Source organism: Cololabis saira, chromosome 21 (assembly GCF_033807715.1).
Source record: "Cololabis saira isolate AMF1-May2022 chromosome 21, fColSai1.1, whole genome shotgun sequence".
Taxonomy (NCBI): Eukaryota; Metazoa; Chordata; class Actinopteri; order Beloniformes; family Belonidae; genus Cololabis; species Cololabis saira.
The window spans coordinates 12,812,057-12,827,398 of NC_084607.1; the positions used below are offsets into that span (position 1 = coordinate 12,812,057).

Sequence of the window (15,342 nt, forward strand, 5' to 3'; positions counted from 1 at the left end):
TCCCTTAAAAGGTCTGAAGAACATATGCCAAACAGGCTGAGACAAGACCTATAATAAGGCCCACTCAGATATCAAAGATCTTTATCCTCATGCAACATTTCTGAGGATATTGTTGCTTGTATGGAAACTCACTGTCCTTCGGAAAATATGTGACTTTGGTTTAATAGATTGCTGGCAAGGGCTCCAAAAAAATATGACCCAAATAAATATGAAAATATCTGAAGACTTCCCAAATGATTAACACAATCGATATTTGACCTATACTTCAGTGTTCTTTCCCCATACTGTGAAGCAACTGAATTCCACAAAGCCCAAATACAACTCTGTGTTTCTGACTTTGACCATTTTAGTCATTTTCCCGCATCTATTTGAGCGTCTACAATTTTTAAACTTCAAAATTGGTTGTGCTTTTTTTTTATGACTAAAACAGTAATTTTATTTACTTAACGTTCTCCTCTTTATTCAGTCCTAACCGTCTTTAATCATAAGAAATGTTTCCTGCTCTACTTTGATGAAACACGGCTAGTTTCTTTAGTGCTTATAACCAATTTCTGAAATTATTTCTCCTGTTATGAGTTAATATTATGATGTTAAGAGTTGTAATTATTTCCTATTTGAAACATGTATCTGTAATTATTTTTTCCTTCTAAAATATCCCTTCAGGGAATCTTTTATTTTGCTCTTTGTTTTTTAGATTATACCATATGGCAATGTTCCTCAAACCTGGTCCGCTTATAGCCCTGCTTGTTTCAGATATGTCCTTGAAATGAATGGCTCACCATCAACATGTCATCAAGGTCTGAAGAAATGTGCTTATGGCCCTTTCATTTGAAACAGGTCGGCAGAAGGAGGGAGACATGTAAAACATACAGGGCTGAGGACCGGAATTGAGGAACTCTGCCATATGGTGTAGGCCTATTTTAATACATTAAGATTCAGACGTTTTAGGGCCAATCCCAATACACCCCCTACTTTCTCCCACTAGCCCTCCCTCACTACCATTACCCCTAAAAAAGAAGCCACAGATTTTAGGGCACTTGAAATCTTCCCAGGGCCCTGTCCCACTACCCCTACTTTTCAGCATCACCCCTAAATTTTGCGTGCTACGTCACTGCGTGGTTTACGTTTCGGTACGTAAGCAACTGCGTAGTTACGTTTGCACATACGTCACACCCTGTAGCGGCGCGCAACGTACGTGCGCATCGCCGCATACCCTACGGCGTAGGCTCTGCATCGATTTAACGAGGAACCATAAATCAGGCTTTACAGTCTTGTCAACTAGACCGCCGAGTCTATTCTCTGTTATAGAGCTCAGAAATGATGTTATAGACCACTGTGTCTATATCTATCTAAATAGATTGTGTAATTTTAGACCAGTTATGTTGGGTTTTTTTTGTATTTAAGCTGTATCAAAGATGGAACTGAGTCAGTCCGTGACTATCTGAGTTTTCAGAGCCATGTGATTGACAGCTGTCAGGCCTATGTGTGTGTGTGTTCTTCTGAACAAGTTTGTGACTTTACTCTGCTTTCTGCAGCATAGGCCTATAGGCTTGCTTGGCTCAATAAAAGGGAGAATAAATGTTGTTTGGATGAGGTGTTGTTGAACGTTAAAATGACTATCATAAGGGCCCATCGAGAATGCTCCGCCCCCTCTGCACTGAGACCCACGCTCCGCCACTGGTCACACCATATCAGGAAGCAGAGAGCCAAAAGCTGTTTTAATTTCAGCTGTAGCGCTGTTAATATGCCACTTTATTAAGTTTTAATATTTTTTCAGGCGTAAAAGTAACCATTAAGATCCCCAACCTTGGCTCAGTTTATCCAAATAACGCCTGTTAAGAAATTTGATCCGATGTTTTCGGAGAAGAGCCTCCGGCTCGGAGCAGCAGCAGCTCACGGTCGGGTCAACCTGCGCCATCGTCCCGGCCCGGGGAGAAACCTGCAGCTCTGTGGAGAATTACCGCTGGCTGAAATAAATCATTTAGGAAAATAAATGTTGGTTTAATAGATGAAATCTAACATTTGTAGCTACGCCTGTTAAGAAATTTGCTCCGAAAATTTCGAGATGAGTACAGCCGGCTGCCGGCTCGGGAGCTGATTTATGGTTCCGCGTTAAATCGACGCAGAGCCTACGGCGTAGGGTACGGCGTAGGGTACGGCGTAGGGTACGGCGTAGGGTACGGCGTAGGGTACGGCGTACGGAGCGCGTCACCGCGCAACCTACGCCGTAGGCTTTGGGTCGGTGTAACGCGGAACCATAAATCAGCCTTTATTCTGGCGAGGTTTGAAAAAGACTTTGCAACAACGGGCAAACCAGTGATTATGTACATTCACTGAGTGAATATTATGAAAGTAAATTATATATTTCTCGCTAGAAATGTAATCAAAACGCATTTTTATGCAGAAACTAACTCAAAATATTGATTTTATTCACTAAACAATAAGAAATGTCCGCTATGTTTTTTTTTTTTGATTCAGTCCGCAAATGACGACGAAAAGCATTCTGGGAAATTTTTCTGACCCTAGGTCAGCTAGGGTGCATCTGAAAACCCTAGCTGTGAAGGGCCAGATTCATAGCCACTACCCCTTGTTTTCCCCACTACCACTAGTTGAAAAGAGGAATTGGGACACCACTACCCTATCGGGAACGCGCAAAATTTAGGGGTAGGGCTGAAAAGTAGGGGTAGTGGGTATTGGGACAGGGCCTTATTGTCATTGTACGAGCCGAGGTATACAACGAAATTAAAAAGCAGCACAGAGTGGTGTTTTCCTTCAAAAAAATTTGTAAGTAAAAAGTAGAATAAGTATAAAATAAAATATTACAAAATAAAATAGAATATACTCTGGTATATACCAGGTATATACAAAAAATGTGCAACAGTGCAGCAGTGCAAACATATAGCATAACATATATTAATGTTTATATGGTGTGATAGTCACTGAAAATAAGGCTTTGTGCCAGTCTAAGCCATAATGCTTGTTCTTAAGTTTCACCCCATGCACAATTCAGTCAAAATATATTTTTTCTTTTGATGTCTAGAAAAAGTAATAATTTCCTCAAGTCAGTCATTTTTTAAACAGTCTATGTTCGGCATGCACCTGTCATTAATCTTATTTCCTGTTAATGTGCACGTAAATGTTTCTGCAATGCGCCATAGCACGCATATTAATATGCACAAATCAAAAATAGGCTACGATGCGTTGCAGATGTTAAAACTACCATCAAAAAATAAAGTGTCGTATACCTCAAGTACATGTCACAAAACGGGATTAAAAAAAATGTTATACAGATATATAGTACGCTTACAGCATAAGCAATTTTATACAAGATTCATACTTTGTTCAGAGAAAAAAAGTTCAAAGCATCTCCTGTAGGGTTGCCAACTCCCTGAAAAATAAATAAGGGACACCTCATCGGCAGGGCCAACCCCATTGCCTTCACCCCTTCCTGGCGTGGCTTTTTTTGTGAGTGAAACGATTTTTTAACTATTTGACCCGAACCTGAATTGACTTAGATGCATATTTTTGAATGCCATGAACACATAGAAAACAAATTATTATCCAGCAATTCACTTTAATACAAAATAACAAAATGAACTGAATACAATAAGTATCTTTCTTAAACAGAAACTGCTTAACTCCTGCCTAACTTATAATTGTATAAAATATAAAACAATAGAAAGAAAGCAGAATACCCATTCTGTAATATTGCACATTTTTAGTGCAATAACAAAAGTCTGTAGAAAACATATTTGTTCCTCAAAGGCCATGACTGTAGGCTACAGTAAAACAGAAAAAAACAACTTATGAACTCACCAGCTCAATGCCATTTTCCATTGGCATTTTATAACTGTTTTTTGACTCTCACAGTAATACGGGACAAAGTGCGTCCCTTTTCAGCTCAATACGGGACGCGTACTTTAGTTTATAAATACGGGACGATTCCATTTTTCAAGGGATGGTTGGCAAATCTGCAGCGCAGGACCGTTACTTAGCAACGCAGAATGCTGCTTAGCAACGCTTCCACATCCGGAAAAGAAAGAACTACAGAACTGAACACGGTTGTAGTTCTTTATTCCGCGACTGCGCATAGCGAAGTAACCGGAAGTCCTCCATAGAACTACATGCCTCGCGCGTGCTAGCTACTTTAGCTTGATCGAATTAGCATTGTTTTTCTTGGAAGTGTCATCCTCTCCTTGAAGCAATGCCTTCTTTAACAGGAAAAGCTGATGTTATTTTTGTAAGTTACACCACCATTCATATTGTTATCTATCATTATCTTTTTGACAGTATGCGATAACTTGGAGTCATTTACTTTCCCATGTTGCTACGCTGACTGAAAACGTTGCGTTAACGATATTAAAGTTATCGTTTGCAGTTAGACATTTGTGTTGTATATAAATTAAAATAATGGCTGATAGATATCGTCACTGCATACTTTCAATAACAACAATTTGTTGTTACAAACTGCTAAGCTATAATGTTGGCTGTGGCGAAGGTAACTCAAATAACAGTACACTTAACCCTGAGTTGATTGTCTGATATTAGTTAGTTAGTTAGTTAATATTTATTTTGGTCAATCACAAAAAATCAACAAACAAGATAACACAGGTTTTTCCCTGGTCAACATTGTGATTATTTTGACCGAAAAGGTGTGGGCTTGAAGCATAAAGCTTATCTTGCCCTCCTTTTAACAGAATAGAATATACAAAAAGAACAAATGAAGTATCATAAGTCTACACAAAGTAATAATAATAATAACAATATTTCAATTTTCAATTTTCAATTTTATTTATTTGGTAAGGGACAACGTACATCAATCAGCATTTTTTTTAAAGAAACAAAAAATGTAGATGCACCCAGATTGCAGCCATAGGCTGGTTTACATCGGTAGTCCCCCTGCCAGATGTAATCAGCAAAAATCATACAAACAACAATAATAACAATCACAAAAAAAAGAAAGCAATATAGCACACATAACATGGCATATGCATTCACAATAGAGGTCAATGACAATAAAAACAGTGCTGGGGAAATGAATGGTTTAAGAACTAAAGTGCTGTAGTGCTATTTTGTAACTGCTGTGGTACATGGCACAATAATGATGATAATAATAACCGTAACAGTAACAATAACATTAATAGCGATAATAATGATAGCTCTGAAAACAGAAAGTGAAAAGATGCTAAGGAAACCGACAAAACCAGTTTAAGTTGTCATTTTATCTCATGCATGTGTGCATTCTTCTTTGTTTCCTTATTGTGTTTCTATATATGTGTCCATTACCTTTGCTTTGAATAATATCTTGTATGCTTTTATTGAGTTTTGTTTTGTATGTGATTTCTGTTAGGAAGATGATGATCTTCCTTATGAAGAGGAGATTATTAGAAATCCGTACTCGGTCAAGTGCTGGATGCGTTACCTTGAATTCAAACAGAATGGAGCAAAATCTACCCTCAACATGATCTATGAGCGGGCCCTGAGAGAACTGCCTGGCAGGTAACAGACATTTAAAGGTTTAAGGAAAAGCATGCACGTCAAAGTATAATGAATATGGCTGTAGAGACCAGTAGCTTCTTGGATAACCATATAATTAGTTACGACCATACAGTAAGGTTGAATATTCTAGTTGCTATTGAAATGGTAAATCGCCATCCATAATCTATGGCTAAAGTGTGACTATCACTATTTTACATTGGTTAAAGAAATATGGCTACATACTTTGACCTTCCATTGTCTTGTTAAACTTTTTTCTTTTTTTTTTTTCAACTGACTCTTTTAACAACAATTTCCTCCTTGTTTACAGCTACAAACTCTGGTACAATTATCTGAGAGAGAGACGTAAACAAGTCAAAGGAAAATGTGTCACTGAACCAGTCTATGAGGAAGTCAATAATTGTCATGAAAGGGCACTGGTGTTCATGCATAAGGTAATATTTAGTCAATCCAATACAAAGAAACACATTTACTGTATCAAAACAACAACAACGTGGGACCAAATAAGGGACTGTTGGATTTGTGCTTGAGGCTAACCAACTTTTTCTTTTGTTAAATTAGATGCCAAGGATATGGCTTGATTACTGCCAGTTCCTTGTGTCTCAGTGTAAGATGACAAGAAGTCGACGGACATTTGATCGTGCACTCCGGGCCCTACCTGTAACTCAGCACCCACGGATCTGGCCTTTGTATCTCCGCTTTGTCCGTAACCTACCCCTGCCTGAGACAGCCATCCGGGTGTATCGCAGGTACCTTAAGGTGAGAATGTAGTTCACATCCTAGTTCCATACAGTGCTTTTCATTTAGGATGTCTTGAAATTAATCAATTTTTACTTTGCACATTGCAGACTTTGAAGGCAAATTACTATTTATTGCTAAAAAAAATATGATTATTGTTATTATTATTTTTTTATGAGTTGCATATGTCATATTTATTATCCACCATGAAGAATGTAGAACTCTGATGCTTTTTAAGATAAATTTGGAGGGGACACTCATTTCATACTGTTCTCATAAGTACATAGATTGTAATCTGGGGATTTTGAAGTGTGCCATAAGCATTTTTGGTTTTATTTGTGAAGATTGTTTTTTGATGTTCAGGTACAAGTAATTGGATAAGTGTTCCTAGGATACTATGAATAACATCTGTCAACTGTGGATGTTAGGGCACTGTAAAAGCTTAACCATTATTTCCCTGGGGCTGAAGGAAGTTATTTGTTACCCTTTCTGCTAATCAATTGGACTTCCTCCTTGTTTGCTCAGGAGTTATTTTCACTCTTCTTATGCACATGTGACGTGTTGTAAGCAAGCACTGTGAATCCCCTTGTTGTTGAATTGTGCTATAGAAATCAAATAAATACATTTAAATGGAGATACTTCCAACATTTTTGGAATAGATTTTGTGGATGAGCTCACACCAGAAAGAGTGATGCCATTCCAAGTGGAGTTAAGAAATTAAATGTTATTTGTGGGGGGTGTTTAGATGAATCAAAAATGTCATATCTTCTCTGTACACCTCACAGCTTTCTCCAGAAAACGCAGAGGAATACATCGACTACTTGCGGTCTGTTGGCCGCCTGGATGAAGCAGCTGTGCGTCTAGCTGCTATCGTTAATGATGAAAGCTTTGTGTCCAAAGAGGGCAAGTCTAACTATCAAGTACGTTTTTTTTATTTCATATCAAGTACTTGGTAGCATATCTGCCTCTGAAGCTGAACATTTTGTAATATTTTTATGTCTGTATTTTCTTTTCAGCTGTGGCATGAGCTGTGTGACCTGATCTCACAGAACCCTGATAAGGTGACCTCTCTAAATGTTGGAGCTATCATACGAGGAGGCTTAACTCGCTTCACCGACCAACTTGGAAAACTTTGGTGCTCTTTGGCTGATTATTACATCAGGAGCGGACACTTTGAGAAAGTGAGCTTAAACTTTTATAATAAATCACTTTACTTATTGAAGAGCATTCATCAAAAAAAAGTGGCCTTTTTTTATATTAATTTTGCTTCAGTGTAGTTTGTTGATTATTTTTGAGCTTTTTTTTTATGTCTCTGTTTAATTTTTTCTCAGGCGCGTGATGTCTATGAGGAGGCCATCCTAACAGTGGTAACAGTCAGGGATTTCACACAAGTGTTCGATAGTTATGCTCAGTTTGAGGAGAGCATGATTGCTGCTAAGATGGAGACCACTGCTGAGATGGGACAGGATGAAGAAGGTTAAGTTGGATTCAATAACATCATTAACAATCTTTGCTTCCACCTGTCTTGTTTTGCATCCTTACACTTTGCTACTCTGTGCTCACAGACGACATAGACCTGGAGCTTAGACTGGCACGCTTTGAGCAGCTAATAGCCCGTCGCCCCCTTCTGCTAAACAGCGTACTCTTGAGGCAGAACCCCCACAATGTCCATGAGTGGCACAAACGGGTGAAACTGTATGAGGGGAATCCACGGCAGGTGAGTATTAAGATTGTTAGACACCAAACTTAGGAAGCAGTGGAGATGAAAGGCTCCCTGCTGTAAAACAAAAAGAACAGAAAAAAAACAAAATTTTTACCATGTTGTATAAAGGCCCATACACACAAAACTTTACCTTCCTGAAACGCTTTGTGAAATGCAGAAACCATAGACGAAGTTATGACCGTGATTCAGGATAGACCATCTTTGCCAGTCACGACCAGAAACACTTTTTTCCATTAGTTTGTTTTAAAAGGGCCTTAGCGCCTGTATGCTGTTTAACAAAAATCTATCTGGTATTATGACTTTGCTAATGAATCCATACACAATCTATTCTTTGCAGATCATAAACACGTATACTGAGGCAGTACAGACGGTGGATCCAATGAAGGCCACAGGAAAGCCTCACTCTCTCTGGGTGTCCTTTGCTAAATTCTATGAGGAAAATGAGCAGCTGGATGATGTAAGTCATTGACTCTTTCTTTCTCAGGGATTATACAGACCCTTTGAACTTAATACCACATTTGTTTTTCTAATCTTTTTCTAATCCGTCATGTATTTATTGACTGTAGGCCAGGACAATTTTTGAGAAGGCTACCAAGGTGAACTACAAGCAGGTAGACGACCTTGCTGCAGTGTGGTGTGAATATGGAGAGATGGAGCTTCGTCATGAAAACTATGAACAGGCGCTACGCATACTGAGGGTAACACTCATCACACAAATATTTGTGCAGTCAATAAAGCACCTTCTCTTATTTTTTTAAGTTTGCATGACCTTGCATTATGTCTTTCCCTCTGTGGAAAGACTGAATGTACTAAAAAGAGACACAGGTAAAGAGGAATCAAAAGGCATTAAGAAAAAGAGAGATCTTTGTTCCTTTGCAGTATTTTTAAAGCAGTTTCATTTCAGTAAGATGAACAATCAATTTCATATATTTGTTGTTTTGTTCAGATTTTCATTTATAATCACATAAAAATTTCTTGTAGATTATAAACATTTGTGACTAATTACATGTTAATATTTAAGTTTATTTTAAAATAGGGCATGATCTGTCAATGTTATGTCACGTGTTGAATATTTGCAATAAGGGACCCGTTTACATAATCTCTTACAAGTCTCCTCACTCATTTGTCTGGGTCAGTTTTGACATTTGAGAGATTATTTCACATGTTCTGCTGAAACTGACTCCTCAGTCACATGTAGGGGGACAGGAAAGCAGGATACAATCACCAGACATCACCAGAGAAAAACATGTCCAATTTAACCTAGAGTATTAGTAACATCTAGTGTTGAGAACCTGCAACAGCACTTGTAAAACATCCTAATGTTTTCTAAAACACACATACCGGTAGTATACTTTCCCTTTGGTTACTATGTAAACATTGAGACGGGGCATAGATGTTTACTCTTTTCTCTGATGTTTTACTTGAACAAAATCATCTGCATAGTGTACAACATGTACAAAACACTGCATATGAATTATGAACATGTTCAGCAAAGTTCATGTGACGGATTGCATTTTTGCAAAATAAATGAAAGTCTATATATATTTCTGTGTCATGTACAGTAAGTGGTCTATGGGGAATACAAGGCTCAATGTGTATGTATATTTATTATTGCAGAAAGCTACAGCCATCCCATCCAGGAAAGCAGAATACTTTGATGCCTCTGAGCCAGTACAAAACCGAGTTTACAAGTCCTTGAAGGTCTGGTCGATGTTGGCAGACTTGGAGGAAAGTCTAGGCACTTTTCAGGTATGTAATGTTTATATTTATACATATATTTTTCAGCCCCTTATGTCAATAGTTAAGTGTGCAGTATGTATGATTCACACAACAAGCAAGTTCATGTTTGCAGTTGATTTTTTTAATCATTTTTATTTTCTCTCTCTCTCTCCTCAGTCTACCAAAGCTGTGTATGACCGCATTATTGATCTTCGCATCGCTACTCCACAGATCATTATTAATTATGCCATGTTTCTTGAAGAGCACAACTACTTTGAGGAAAGCTTTAAAGTAATGATATGTAGCTAATAAAGCTAAACTATTACCATTTAAAAACAATATTTACACAATTTCAGATTCCTTTCAGTAAGTGTTTTACATGTCTGGTAATGTTTTTTCAGGCATATGAGCGAGGCATTGCTCTCTTCAGGTGGCCAAATGTTTATGATATCTGGAACACTTACCTGACCAAGTTCATAGATCGTTATGGAGGCAAGAAGCTGGAAAGAGCCAGAGATTTATTTGAACAAGCTTTGGATGGCTGTCCTGCAAAGTTTGCCAAGAGTAAGTAAATATAATATGTTAACGGCAACAATTTTTATAGATTCCTTTTTTGTTTCTTTCGCCATTTTTGACATTTACCAAAGAATTTTCTGTTTTTGTCTTCAGCTGTATATCTGTTATATGCCAAACTGGAAGAGGAGTATGGATTGGCGCGACATGCCATGGCTGTCTATGAAAGGGCAACGCAGGCAGTGGAGACTCAGGAGAGACATCATATGTTCAACATCTACATCAAGAGAGCAGCTGAAATTTATGGAGTGACATACACCAGAGCAATTTATCAGAAGGCTATTGAGGTAACGTAGCATTATTCTTATCTCTTTAAAAATATAATTGAAAATCTTCTATAGTAAGTCTTAGCAAAAATGTTAAAAAAAAAAAAAAGTCTTGCCGAATAAAATTACAGGATTCAATAAGGACTGGTCTTAAATATATTCACCATTCTCTGTTTGTTTTACCTTGATGACTGGAAAATGTAATCACTAGCATTTTTTCCAAGCCTTTTCTGGAGTGTTTGAAACGATACTTTGGCAGTAATTGGAAGTACACAGATATGGACTGGGCCAGTAACAATAATAATTCTGTTTCAAGTGTCTAAAATTGTATCCTTTGAGCCAATGTTGAATTGCATGATATCATGTCATTTACATTCATCCAGGTCCTTCCTGATGAGCATGCAAGAGAAATGTGTCTGCGATTTTCTGACATGGAGAGTAAACTGGGTGAGATTGATCGAGCCAGAGCCATCTACTCCTACTGCTCCCAGATCTGTGACCCGAGGGTGAGAGGATCAACTTCCTCCCTTTAAAATGGCAAATGACAAAATAGCAATATTTTTATTCTTTAACGCCTTTTTGGTCTTTCTATTAACTTGATCTTTTAGGTGACAGCTAATTTCTGGCAGACCTGGAAAGAATTTGAGATACGTCATGGAAATGAGGACACCATCAGAGAGATGTTGAGGATCAAACGCAGCGTCCAGGCTACCTACAACACACAGGTCAACTTTATGTCTTCTCAGATGCTGAAGGCCACAACAAGCTCCACAGGCACTGGTGAGAGAATCTGGACAAAACTAATGGGGGGGAAAAGAGAGAGAGAGAGATTCATGTATGTATGTGTGTGTGTGTATATATATCAATCATCTGGTGATTTTTTTTTTTGGGTGGCTTTATTGCTTCAAAACATGGCATGCAGCTTCCACAACGGAGGTTTTAGTTTTCTTCTACGCCCTGTGCGCGCTCACAACCATTCAACTCATGAAGAGTAATGCCATCTAGTAGCACAAATGTGCCACTACATGCAAAGTATAACCTTGAAGTTTTGGATGTCTCAAAGTTAAAATACAGACTACAAAAATGTGCTAGTCAAACTAGTGTTTGTATACCAAAAATACAATAAAATAAACATATTGGGGGGCCATTTTACCAATAGCTCTAGAAATTTGCGTATGTATGTATGTATGTATGTATGTATGTATGTAGATATGTAGATATGTATGTAAATAGATACATTGGAAAATAAATAGATAGAAAGAAATAGATAGATAGAAAACTCAAAACTCTGCATTTGTCCAATTATTCTTCATATCTTTCAGTGTCAGATCTTGCTCCAGGCCAGATGGGAATTGATGATATGAAAATGTTGGAACAGAAAGCACAGCAGCTCGCAGCAGAAGCCGAGCAGGACAAACCCAAACCCAAAGAAAAGATCCTCTTTGTCAGGTTTGTTATTCATTCTTTTTCTTTTTCTTTTTTTTTTTGTTTTTTACACTTCAAGGGAACAGTTTGAGGTAAGTCTTGGCTTTGATAAGAATACTGTAAATCATAAGGGCACCATTTTTACTTGTCTGCCTATTGTAGGAGCGACACTTCTCGTAGTGAGTTGGCTGAGCTTGCAAAACAGGCCAATCCTGATGAGATCAATATTGATGATGACGATGAAGATGATGATGACCAAGGACCAGATGGTGAGTGTCAAGCACAGGGGGGAAGCAGACATTTGAATATGCATGTTTTTAATTATATTGATGCATTTACTAATTTTCTTACATTTCTGACCTTCACAGAGGTGCAGCTTGAGCAGAAGAGTGTCCCAACTGCTGTCTTTGGAGGGCTTAAGGATGACTGAAAGATAACTCACAGAATTTTGCAAAGATGAAGAGTTCTGATTTATCTTAGATTTTGAATAAATGATCAGTTGTATCCTTATTAGATAGAATATTACAATGAAAAAAAAATGAAAGTGTTTTGATAGTTCAGTAAACAAATGTATACTTGTTTTGGCCACATGGTGTCAGTCTTTTTTAGGTATGAGCCTCGATATTTGTGCAGTTGAGCATTATTTTTTTTTTTTCTCCTATGAATACTAATCAAAGATTACATGATCACTGTTTCTGGTATATTTAGTCTTTTTGGAACTACTTTATACATTTATTTTGGAACAACTTTTTATAAAATTGTTAAATGTAAATGCTTTTGCGCCATTAAGAAATGTAAAGATCTTTCTCTGACGGGAGGCAGTTCTGTGTTAGAAAACATGGGCGGAGCATATTTTCTTCAGCATGAATTGGTCATCTGAAAGTGGAGCTGAACATTAAAGTCTCACCTTTGTTTACTCAAGTATCATACGTGTATGACTTACTTTTCTGTCACAGGTCATGCAGTATTACCTTGGAATTTCTAAAGACACTCTTGGCACACTTGTTGACTAATTATATTATGTAAGGTGATTTGAAAAAGAAAACTATTTTTGATATCTTTAAAAATTCCACATATAAACAGTCTGGCAATTTTAGGCATTAAAGGTTTTTTTTATTTTACTACACTTTACATCTTGTCATCTTGTTTGTAAATTGGACGCCAGCAGTTTAGTTTATGATGAGCTGCTACCTTTAAATATCTGACACTTTATTTTCCCTTTAATCCTTTTGTTTAGGAAAAAAAACAAATCTATACACATCCAGTAACCTCAGAATGGGAGCTGAACATTTGGGTCTCAGGAAATTATAGTATATGTATAGTCTGGGAAGAACATCAAAAGTTTCACTCCATGTCCTTTTAATTACGAACCTATCATAAGAATCAAATTGAAGACTGGAGAGAGGAAAAAAAAAACATTTGACTACAAATAATTGTTTCTTTCATAATTAGATTAAAATGGCTGAGAAGTAATCCTCTTACAAAGTAACTGCTGTGGTGAGCTTGAAAAGTTCTAGCAATTTTGAGCCTCATGTGATTCGGCACTCAAGTTTTTTTTTATTTTCCAATGTTGATGTTAACCTCAAAAACAAAGAAATAGAAACTCAGTATTTACAGTATCATTAAACATACATGTCATTTAAGCCTTGTGATAGCAATGAGTACTATATTTTCTATGTTACCCTGATGACATTTTTTTTTTATTTGTACACAACAGAGTTGGCACTAAAATCTGTGTATATAAAGGTGATGTCTGTAAAGAATGCTGCTCCTGTATTGTGTAGTTTAAACAAACACAAAAGATGAGAAGGTAGTATTTCTCGTTCCCTTACAACTATCCCCTCAGGCAGTGGCGTCAATTCAGTCGAAGCTAAGGTATGGCAAGGTTACGAGTCACAGAACTTAACTGGAGTATCAATCAACACGTCCAGCAAATACTCATCACAGAAGTCTGCTATGTACAGTAGTTTATCTGTGTGGTCAAGAAAATTGGAACTTTTTCAAATGCAGTCTCGCTCACTGCAAAAACTCAAAATCTTACCAGGAATATTTGTCTTATTTCTAGTTAAAATGTCTCATTTTTAGTCAAAAAATCTCATTACACTTAAAACAAGAGTCATTACCAGAAAAATAACTTGTTATTTGACCATTTTCATCGGTTTCAAGTAAATTTTCACTTGAAATAAGTAGAAAAATCTGCCAGTGGAACAAGATTTATCTTCTCATTACAAGCAAAACAATCTTGTTCCACTGGCAGATTTTTCTACTTATTTTAATTGAAAATCTACTTGAAACAGGTGAAAATGGTTGTTTTTGAGTCTTGTCTTAAATGTAATGAGATTTTTTTTGACTAAAAATTTGACATTTTAACTAGAAATAAGACAAATATTCTTGTTAAGATTTTGAGTTTTTGCAGTGTATAATACAATACAAAGAGACACAGAGTAATTCCATAAATGTATTAAAAAGAACAAACATTTACATTTTCCCTTGAAGCCAACGTGTGGTGACTGCCATTTATTTATTTATTTTTATTTTTGGCGAGTGATAATACAATAATTTTTTTTATCATATAAAGACAAATAATTTGTGCAGGAGAGGAAAATAAGCCCGAAGGGCTTATAAGAAATCCTCCCCTCAATACAAAATCACCAAAAACAAATCAGTCAATAGCAAAAGAATAGAAAGGAAAAAAGAAAAGGTAAAATAAACAAAGAAAAATACAATAAGTACACAAACAAAAATATCCATGAAATGGCAATTTCATTTCCGTAAGAATAGCCTGTTAATTTTGTCTAGATAAAAGATACCCCACCAAGCTGGTCCTAAACGTTTTTAAGGATGAGGCTAATTTAAGAGATCTATCTAAACAGTTCCAGAGTTGAGGGCCATGGAATTTGATAAAGAATTGGTGACTGCAGGTACGACAAAGAGGTAAATGAAAGTTCTCCATATCCTCTAACTGAATGAGAATGAATATCTGATGATAACAGAAAAAAAATATGAAAAGTGCCTGGAATGTCTTGTTTGCAATAAATTAACTTAAACATACCTTGCCATACCCAATTGACGCCCCTGCCCTCAGGTGCTCACCTGTAATACCAGATGCACCTGTAGCAGAAGTCAAGCCTGAATTATGGTTCTGCGTTAAATCGAACGCCGTAGCCCACGGCGTAGGTTACGCGGAGACGTGCAAGGCACGCGTAGCTTACGCCGTAGGCTCTGCGTTGGTGTAACGCTGAACCATAAATCAGCCTTCACACGCCACACCTCTACCTGCTGTCTGCGCTCAGAGACAGGTCCCGCCCCCCGGCTCTCAGACTCTATTCCTATTGGACGCCGCCGGGAGCGAGCGCGCTGTCCGTGTGGATCACCTGGCCGTCAGTCAATGCGGGACTAAAG

The 15,342-nt window shown here is 37.3% G+C and overlaps 1 protein-coding gene across 1 annotated transcript; it reads left to right on the forward strand.

Annotated features, from left to right (window-relative positions):
• Window positions 1-4,110: 4,110 nt before the first annotated feature.
• xab2 (XPA binding protein 2) lies at window positions 4,111-12,920 on the forward strand. Its single transcript, XM_061711073.1, has 19 exons — window positions 4,111-4,240; window positions 5,351-5,499; window positions 5,807-5,930; window positions 6,058-6,255; window positions 7,020-7,154; window positions 7,251-7,415; window positions 7,566-7,710; window positions 7,800-7,951; window positions 8,295-8,414; window positions 8,524-8,655; window positions 9,575-9,706; window positions 9,854-9,967; window positions 10,078-10,240; window positions 10,346-10,536; window positions 10,899-11,021; window positions 11,124-11,295; window positions 11,838-11,964; window positions 12,103-12,209; window positions 12,309-12,920. The coding sequence occupies exons 1-19, from the start codon at window positions 4,205-4,207 to the stop codon at window positions 12,368-12,370; spliced, it is 2,547 nt and encodes an 848-aa protein (XP_061567057.1). The 5' UTR covers window positions 4,111-4,204; the 3' UTR covers window positions 12,371-12,920.
• The last annotated feature ends 2,422 nt before the right edge of the window (window positions 12,921-15,342 follow it).

Excerpts from the sequence above, each read along its gene's own strand:
- xab2 (XM_061711073.1), top strand. The coding sequence starts at position 4,205 with ATGCCTTCTTTAACAGGAAAAGCTGATGTTATTTTT. Across the intron at positions 9,707-9,853 it reads AAAGTCTAGGCACTTTTCAG|TCTACCAAAGCTGTGTATGA; the intron begins GTATGTAATGTT and ends CTCTCTCCTCAG. Across the intron at positions 12,210-12,308 it reads TGATGACCAAGGACCAGATG|AGGTGCAGCTTGAGCAGAAG; the intron begins GTGAGTGTCAAG and ends TGACCTTCACAG.